Source organism: Babylonia areolata, chromosome 16, assembly GCF_041734735.1.
Source record: "Babylonia areolata isolate BAREFJ2019XMU chromosome 16, ASM4173473v1, whole genome shotgun sequence".
In the NCBI taxonomy this organism is placed as follows: domain Eukaryota; kingdom Metazoa; phylum Mollusca; class Gastropoda; order Neogastropoda; family Buccinidae; genus Babylonia; species Babylonia areolata.
The window spans coordinates 16,843,198-16,853,197 of NC_134891.1; the positions used below are offsets into that span (position 1 = coordinate 16,843,198).

Sequence of the window (10,000 nt, forward strand, 5' to 3'; positions counted from 1 at the left end):
AGCTAGTGTGTGTGTGTGTGTGTGTGTGTGTGTGTGTGGGCGGGGGGTGAGGAGGGGGCGATGGGGCGTAGGTGGGCGTGTGTACATTGTGTGTGTGTGTGTGTGCATGTGTGTGTGCATGTGTGTGTGTGTGTGTGTGTGTGCGCGCGCATGCAAGCGTGGGTGTGTGATGGTGTGTACGTGAGTTTGTGTGTGTGTGTGTGTGTGTGTGTGTGTGTTCGCGCGTGCGTGTGTGCATGCGTGTTAGTGTGTGCATGCGTGTGTATATGTGCGCACGCGCGACTCTTGTGTTGACCTGTTTCTAGGAAGCTTTAGAACCTGCGTTTCTTCATATTCGTCTTTCCTGCTTGTTTTAGTGATCACGTGTGTCTCTTTTCTTTTCTTGTCCTTGTTATGTCACGTGTCAGTGTATATGCATGTGTGACTTAAACCTGACTGAATGACACAGGAAACGAATGATGAGCGCACGGTGGTAGCCGTCAGTCGGCTCTACCCAGTTCGGCAGACTGTTTTGAAAATGACCACGTTACAAGCTTAGAGCTTTGTCTCCAACCGAGGACAGGCGCTTTATAAGTGTCCATATCAATCATTCATCCGTTCATTGTACTTTTTCCATAATAGGATATTGACAAAACGTATTAAGACCCTTTCCTGCTGTTATTGATGCTGCTGTTTTCTTCTTGTTATCATTAACAGCTGCTGTAGTCGGGTCTGGGTCTGTCATTTACTCACGGAGCCCAACCCTCAGCTTATATCACAGACTGACAAAAGTTAACAGTTGTGCCAACAGCAACGTTAGAGTTGTATTATCAATGGTTTCTCCACTGCAGTGGAAAATCATTTACAGTGTAGTCTTTTGTGAAGGACTATGACTCTCAAACCAGGAGACAAAATTGCACTGGCTCTTTAGTGCTGCAGCCTTGGGGAGCTAGCTGGCCTGTGGGAACCACCCCAACGCTGACTGTACTAAAACACTCTTGGTCCAGAGAGTAGGGATGTAACTTGCGCAAGACACTCTCCACTATAATCAAATTCTAGCCCAGATATTCGGGACAGCAGATGGCTCCTCTGCGCTGCTGTTCTGATGGTCATGATCCGGCACGACTGACTATCATACATGTCACATGTCTTAGTGTGTACGAGTGCGTGCCTTTTGAAGCTGACAGAACGACACCAGGAAACGAACGATGAGCTGCCCAATGGCATTCTGCTCACGTCACAGGCTGTGGGTCGGGTCGTTGTTTGCAGCCTGATTACGGGATCATGACCAAACTGACAGCCACGTGTCTGGACCCAGAGGGCTCGCCGGAAAGTCTGGTCAGTCTGATGGACAGTGACCGCTCTCTGCGGAAAAACGCGAGTTACGTGCACACCGGCAAAGCCGTGAAAGGCGCTGACGTCTTCTTCATCAAGCACGCTGGTCTGGGACAGGTGAGGCCGACGGGAATGGGTGGCGGTGGAGGAGTAGGAGCAGTAGGAGTAGAGAAGGAGGAGTTGTAGAGTGGTGTTGGGGGTGTTTGGGGTGGTGGAGGGTGTGGGGGTCAGAGGCGGGGAGGGGAGGGGCAGAGGGATGGGGGACGGGAGGGGTGTGGGGGTCAGAGGAGGGGAGGGGAGGGGAAGAGGGATGGGGGACGGGAGGGGTAGGGGGATGGGTGGGAGGGATTTGGGGTGGGGTGGGGTGAGTGAGTGGATGGGGAATTTGTGAATTTGCGGGTAAAGAGACTCACATGGGAGACAGACAAAGACATACATACAGACACACACACGCGCGCGCGCGCGAATACAACACAATCCCGTGAAACATACACGTCTGAACGGTGTAAGCACACAAAGATGATTAAAAATTTGATTTTCTACTTCCCTCTGTATCAAGTTGATGTCGATGATGACCCTGATGATGATGATGTTGTTGTTGATGATGATGATGATGATTATATTGACAACGACGAAGACTACGTTGGTGATGATGACGATGACGCTGATGATGACGTTGCTGCTTGTGATGATGAGATTAAAGACGTTGATATTGCTGCTGCTGATGATGATGACGGCTGCTTATTTTCATTCTGCTCTTTCTTTCTTATCGTAGCGTCAGTTGAAATCCTTCCTTAAAGCTGACGAAGGATTAGCATAACTTCTAAATTCGATTCTAACTAGTCTACACATGTATACCTATGTAGGCACAATAAGCACAGTCGGGCAGTGAATGATATATAGATGTAGTTTTATAAACTTAAAAAAACAAATTTTTATTGTTTGTGAAAATGGGCTTGGTCTGAAGTTTGAAATGGCAAGTGTCTCAGTGCATGCAGGTGGGGCATCAACTGTCGTCTGTTCAACGAGTCTGTCAGCTGCTGTGCAGGCAGATATACTCAGACACAGATACACAGACACAGACACACACACACACACACACAGACACACACACACACACACACACACCACACACACACACACACACACACACACACACACACACACACACACACACGACTTGCTTTGTTGTGTGTTTGTTGTGTTGAATATATGAGAGCCAAGATGCTAAACTTGGCTACATCCCCTACCCCCACCTCAAACCCCCATCTTTTGAAATCCATTTGTCCATGGTGGTTACTTAACAGTAATTTCTTGTGAGCAGACCTTCAATGTATTTGGGGTGAGAGCACGTGTGTGTGTGGTTGGGGAGGGGGGTGGAAGTTGGTGGGTGCGGATGTATGTGTGTGTGTGTGTCCGAGAGAGAGAGAGAGAGAGGGGGGGGGGGGTCCTTATCTTAAATGGCCATCAAACAAGAATCGGGACAACGTAAAGGGAGACAATCAGGCTGATAACAAATGGCAAAGCGTAGTTTGGACCGAATACCCAAGCTCTGAAATCAAAGTGTCATCAGCCAGGTTAAATTATGGTTTGAACTTAGTCCAATGTATCCTAATCAGCTTTGACAATTTTGATGTAGAGTAGGGGTCCCCCTTGAAAAAAAAAAAAGAAAGAAAAGAAAAAGAAAAAGACAAATCAATAAACAAACAGATACATTAAAAATGAATGAACAAATGAATAGATAAACAAATAAATAGATGAATGATTGAATTAATTAATTAATTAATAATATTAATAATAGCACTTATATAGCGCTGAATCTTGTGCGAGACAAATCTAAGCACTTTCACACCAGTCATTCACACGCATGCATAACTTTAAAACTGAAGAAACTGAAGACAAGGAAGAGGTAGGGGAGGGAAGCAATCTTGTGAAGAGGTGAGATTTAAGGCCAGACTTGAAAGAGCTGAAGGAAGTTAATTCCAAATGAAGGTCTAGAGACACAGAAAGAACAGCGTCCAACAGTGGAGTGTTTGAATTTGGGTATCCGTAAACAGAGTGGATCCGAAGCCGATCGTAGAGATCGAAATGGGGTGTAGAGGTGAAGGCAGCCACAAAGATAGGAAGGGGCAGATTTGTGATTTCATTTATAACATAGAGTGCTGATCTTATACTTTATTCTGTGTGAGACAGGGAGCCAATGGAGATGTTGCAAAATAGGAGTGATGTGCTCAGATCTTTTCTTTCTGAGGACGAGTCAGGCAGTAGAATTTTGTATGCGCTGAAGGGACTGAATGGATGAAGCAGGCAAACCAGACAATAGGGAGTTACAGTAGTCAAGGCGAGAGAGAAACGACAAGTCTAGATTTGCGTCAGCGGACAGATATTTCCGAATGGAACTGATGCGTCGCAACTGACTACTAGTAGCAGGATTGACATGTCTGACTGATAAATTTTTGCACGGACACTGTGTTATCAATGACAACATCGAGGTTCCTGACTGAACTGGAAAGAGGGGTGGATGCACTGCCAATTTTGATTTTGTCAGCTGTGATGGAAGAGAGTTTTTGTTTAGTTCCTATGACCATTGCTTCGGTTTTGTCTGCGTTCAATTGTAACTTATTTAGAGTCATCCAGTTTTGAATGTCCAGGAAGCATTCAGATGTTTCTTGCAAGAGCGAGGACGATTTTTCAGGGGTATCACTCTTCTCAAGTTGAGTGTCATCAGCACAGGAATGATGACTAACATTGTGGTGGTTGATAATTTGAGCAAGAGGAGCAGTGTACAGTGTGAAGAGAACTGGGCCTAAAACAGATCCCTGCGGGACTCCGTGTTTGATTTTAACAGGTTCAGACTGGAAATTATCGACGATGACAGACTGGAATCGATCAGTGAGATAAGATTTGAACCAGTTGAGAACAGTGCCGTTGATGCCAAATGTAAAATGAAGACGGGAAAGAAGGATTGAATGGTCTATCGTGTCAAAGGCGGCTGATAAGTCGAGAAGAGTGAGAAGTAATTTTTTTCTGAGTCGGACGCTCGCAGTAGAGTGGTTTCGGTGCTGTGGTCAGCACGATATGCAGACTGAAAAGGGTGAAGGATATTGTTGAAACAAAGTGCAAAGATGGTTGTTGAGCTGCTTCAGGACAGATTTTTCTAGGAGTTTGGACAGGAAAGGAAGGTTAGAAACTGGTCGATAATTTTTCAAAATGTTTGCATCAAGGTTGGATTTCTTCAGAAGAGACCGGACGATTGCAGTTTTGAAAGTGGATGGAAACGTTCCAGTAAGAAGGGATGAGTCGACAATAAATGAATAAACAAATAGATAAATAAATGAACTATGAAGTTGGAAAGCGTTCATTGTTTTGGCCATCAGTCCATGATTCACCAGTCTGACATACTTGTAGAATAGCATGTCGAATAGTATGTACATAGGCATACCATGCATTACATAGGCATACCATGCATTACATAGGCATACCATGCATTGCTAAGACCATGTGACAAGTTCGATCATAGGTTAAGTAAGTATAGAATCAAAAACAAACAAACAACATGTATTTTGCAAATGCCTGGAATGAAAGCAGCATTAGCAAAACATAACATAAAACATAACCTTGCATTGCTATGGTCATAATGAAATGCTGGCGAAACTGAAATATAAAAACGATTGAATGAATGGATGGATGACTGAATAAATGAATGAAAAAATGAATTATTAACTCCCTCGTTCACTCGCTCGCTCGTTCTCTGTTTACATAAGAGCGAATAATGTTCACATACATGGAAAATTTTGTCAATAACTGCTGCCAAAACGCCAAAGTATACAGGAGTGATTAAATGTCTTATTCTTTATCTGTTATTATTACTATGTTTTGTTTTGCTTTTTGTGTGTGGTACATGCAGCTTTGCATGCGTGTCCTATAAACCTTGTTAAGGTTTAATTGACATTAGAATTGATTCTGATTCTGATTCATACCTCTTCATAAGGGGCCTGGGCCTTTCCATGAATAATAATAACGATAATAATTAGTATTTATATAGCGCTAAATCTTGTGCAGAGACAAATCAAAGCGCTTTCACACCAGTTAGTCACACGCATGCATAACTGTGGACTGAAAAAAGCAACGAAGGGGCAGGGAAGGGAGGGAATAAACAACCTCGCTCTCTCACTGATATATTCACTCACTCACTCATTCACACATTCGCTAACAAAACAAATGAACAAACGAACCAGCTGAACAGACAGACGGACGAACGGACGAACGAACGAACAACCAAGCCGCCAACCAACTGACGAACCAAGCGAACAAACAAACAAGCGAACAAGCGAAGTGAATTGCTGCAGGTTACTTACACCTCCAGAGATTTCGTCATCAAGAACCGGAGCTCCCTGCCAGAGTCGGCACGACAGATGCTGATACGATGCCAGAACCCTCTGGTGCCAGCCCTGGCCGCGCCGACCTTTCACGAGTCTGGGTGAGTTCGCTCCTCTGTCTGTCTGTCTGTTTGTCTGACTGTGTTTCTGTCTGTGTTTCTGTCTGACTGTCTGGCTGGTTGACTGGCTCTCTGTTTGTCTGACTGTGCCTCTCCCGTCTCTCTCTTTTAATTTTTTTCCCTTTTGTCTGTCTCTGTCTGTCTCTGTTTGTTTCTGTCTGTCTGTCTGTCTGTCTGTCTGTCTCTCTCTCTCTCTCTCTCTCTCTCTCTCTCTGTATATATATATATATATATATATATATATATATATATATATATATATCGGTCTGCCTGTCTATCTGCCGGTTTCTGTCTGTATGTCTGTCTGTCTGTCTCTCCCCTCTCTTTGCGCCTCTGTCTTTGCCCGTTTCTCTGTCTGTCTGTTTGTTTGTCTGTCTGTCTCCTCTCACTCCCTTTCTCTCTTTCTCTGATCAGATTCAGGGCAGTGAAAGATTTAACATGTATAGAAGCTTTTGCAATACACATGATATAAAACAATATTTAATGCTCAATATATATAAACATTTAAGATATATAACGACAAAAATTAGGTTAGGTGTATCTGATTTGGCTGTACATCATTATAGATAGAGAGAACATAATGAAAGAGACTAAATTTGTCCATTATGAAAACATTCAAGGAAGATGAATTACATGTTGTTTTATGCTGCCCAGTCCTTAGTGAAATTAGACTAATGTTTATTCCACACAAGTATTACCAGTATCCGTGTGCCTTTAAGTTAAGTCTTCTGATGTCATCCACAAGACAACGTGACGCGCATAATCTATCATGTTTCTTATATAAAGCGTTCAAACTTAGAGAAATTGTAATCTCGTAGTCTGTCATGAACTATTGTTTCTCAGGTCAAGTGTTATTTTGTTGAAATGTGATTTTGTTGTTGAATGTTATGTAACAGTATTTGTTCACTCACCCCTTCATGAGGGGCCGTGGCCTGATGAATAAACCATTCGCATTTGCATTCTCTCTCTTTCTCTCCCCCCCCCTTTCTCTCTCTCTTTCTCTTTGCGCCTATGGCTTTACCCGTCTCTCCGTCTCTCCATCTGTCTGTCTGTCTGTCTGGCTGGCTGGCTGGCTCTCCTTCTCACTCCCTCTGTTTCTCTCCCCTCCCCCTCCACCTCTCTTTTTCTCTCTTCTCTTTCTGTCTCTGTCCATCTCTCTGTCTGGCTTGCTGGCTTGATGACTGTGTCTTTTTCTCTGTCTGTCTCTATCTGTGTGTGTGTGTGTGTGTGTGTGTGTGTGTGTGTCTGTGTGTGTGTGTGTCTGTGTGTGTCTCTGTGTGTGTGTGTGTGTGTGTGTGTGTGTGTGTGTGTGTGTGTGTGTGTGTGTGTGAGGTCTACAAAGAAGGTGGTATGGCGCTGACTGAGAAGCTTCATCAGCTATTCCAGCTCATCTGGCAGCATGAGGCAGTTCCACAGAACTTCAAAGACGCTTCCATCATACACCTGTACAAGCGCAAAGGAAATCGTCAGGTCTGTGACAACCATCGTGGAATATCCCTGGTGTCCGTCGCAGGCAAGACTCTGGCCAGAGTGCTACTCAACCGTCTCGTAGCGCACCTTGAGCAAGGTCTCCTACCAGAGAGCCAGTGTGGCTTCCGGAAAGAACGCGGGACTATCGGCATGGTGTTTGCTGCCAGGCAGCTCCAGGAGAAGTGTCAGGAACAGAACGCCGACCTTTACTCCACCTATGTCGATCTGACCAAGGCCTTCGATACTGTTAGCAGAGATGGACTTTGGAGAATCATGGCGAAGTACGGATGTCCCAGAAAGTTCATCACCATTATACGGCAACTACACGATGGGATGCTGGCCAGAGTTCAGGACAACGGAGAGACTTCAGAACCATTCCCTGTCTCCAACGGAGTCAAGCAAGGGTGTGTTCTTGCCCCCACCCTGTTCAGTCTCATGTTTTCAGCCATGCTGACAGATGCCTTCAGAGACGCTGACGTAGGCATTGGCATCAGGTACCGCACAGATGGCTCACTCTTCAGCCTCAGCAAAAACCAAGGTGAGGACAGACACCGTCAACGACTTCCTGTTTGCTGATGACTGCGCTCTCAACGCTGCCTCCGAAGCTGACATGCAACACAGCGTCGACAAGTTCTCTGCTGCCTGTGACAACTTTGGCCTCACAATCAGCACAAAGAAGACTGAGGTGATGCACCAGCCAGCTTCAGGAAAGCCTTACGTTGAACCAAGCATCTTCATCAACGGGCAACGACTGAATGCGGTGGACAATTTCACATACCTGGGCAGTACACTCTCTCGCACAGTTGTCATCGACGACGAGGTGAATGCCAGACTCGCCAAAGCCAGCGCTGCCTTCGGCAGACTCCATAAGAACGTTTGGAACAGGGGAGGCATCACCCTGGAGACGAAGCTCAAAGTATACAAGGCCATAGTTCTCACCACACTGCTCTATGGATGTGAATCATGGACGGTCTACAAACGCCACGCCAAAAAGCTGAACCACTTGCACACCACCAGCGTCAGAAAACTTCTCGGCATAAAGTGGCAAGAGAAGATCCCTGACACAGAGGTGCTCACTTGTGCAAACTTGCCCAGCATCTACACTATCTTGATGCAAGCCCAGCTGCGCTGGGCAGGCCATGTAGTTCGCATGCCAAACCACTGGCTCCCCAAGAAACTGCTGTACGGCGAACTCCAACATGGCAAGCGCTCCCATGGAGGCCAAAAGAAGCGCTTCAAAGACACTCTGAAAGGTTCTCTGAAGGCCTTCAACATCAGCCACGACACATGGGAGCTGAATGCAATGGACAGACCAAAGTGGCGTTCAGCTGTCCACAAAGGCGCCAAATCCTGAGGCCAACAGAATCGCTGCAGCAGAGCAACGCAGACAGGCCAGGAAAAGCAGTGCCAGCAAGTCCCCGACAGCCGCCACCATCCCCTGTCCACACTGCGTCAGAACCTTCCGGGCGCGGATTGGCCTGACCAGTCATCTGCGCACCCACAGAGCCCAACGCACCCACCCCCAGGATGACTATATGGTCCTCGTCGATCCCGACGGACGAGCCACATGTGTGGGTGGGTGTGTGTGTGAGAGAGAGAGGGAGAGCGAGAGAGAGAGAGAGAGTGGGAGAGCGAGAGAGAGAGAAAGAGAGAGAGAGATCCCCATGATGTCTGGGTGGTTAGAATGTGAATGTTTCGAATGATGATGATGATGATGATGATGATGAGAAGAAAAAGAAGAAAAAGAAGAAGAAGGTGAGTGTTGTTTTACTATAGAGTGTGGGATGGGTGGACGATGGTGTATGGATGTTGATATTTGTATATAATCATGTCACATAGTTAAGGGGAGTGTTGATGTGAAGGTTGACATTGCAGTTTCCAACAAAAATATGGGCTGTGAAAGTATCATTGAATTGAAGTGAATTGACCTGGACTGAATCAATTAATGCTGTGATGTTGACGACGATGAGTGATATTTTCTTTTCCTCTTTCCAGCTTTCCTCAGGACATGTCCTCTCCTGATGCACTCTTTGCGACCAGGTCATTTCAGGTAATGCTGTGTACCGTAGCAGTAGTAGTACCAGCACCAGCACCATCCGTAGTTGTAGTAGGTAGTAGCAGTCTTGGAGGCTAGTTGACCTTCGGGGACCATCCCCCACCCAACACCCAACTGCCCCTGATCCCTCTTGGTCAAAAGAGTGGGGATGTGTAACTACTGGGCAACACACACTACTATACTAGAATTACTATCTAGCCACTGATAACCAGGGCAGCAGTGGCCTTCACTCATGTACTGATGATGGTCGCAGTCAGACACGACAGACTGCCATGCATGCAGTGGTCATCAAAATGATTTTTGTTTTCATTGTGGTCAGTAGTGCTTCCTGTCACACTATGTCGAACGCATTCTTGAAGTCTATGAAGACAAGGCAGAATTCCTGTCGCTGTTAGAGGTGTTTTTTTCATAAAGAGTGATCAGATCCGTTGCTGTTAGAGATGTGAGTGACCAGGAGTGATCAGATTAAATAGCTGTTTGTATTTTATTCTGCCTTTGCGAACTCGAGCCTGTTCTTCAGCAATAATGATGGTGTCTTCTTTAGGCTGTAATCTGCTCAGAGTGGTGTTAAGCATCACGTTGCTGGCATGGCTGACCAAACTGATGGTCGGTAGTTCTGGCAGTGTTGAAGGTTTCCTTTCTTGGGGAGGGTGACGGTTAGT

At 45.8% G+C, this 10,000-nt stretch overlaps 1 protein-coding gene across 1 annotated transcript in view; it reads left to right on the forward strand.

Moving 5' to 3' along the window:
- LOC143291204 (myosin-IIIa-like) overlaps positions 1 to 10,000 on the forward strand; it is a 59,225-nt gene that overhangs the window by 24,418 nt on the left and 24,807 nt on the right. The window contains exons 11-13 of the mRNA XM_076600950.1: positions 1,249 to 1,431; positions 5,664 to 5,794; positions 9,278 to 9,332. Of these exons, the coding sequence (XP_076457065.1) occupies positions 1,249 to 1,431; positions 5,664 to 5,794; positions 9,278 to 9,332 (369 nt within the window). The remainder of the gene's footprint in view (positions 1 to 1,248; positions 1,432 to 5,663; positions 5,795 to 9,277; positions 9,333 to 10,000) is intronic.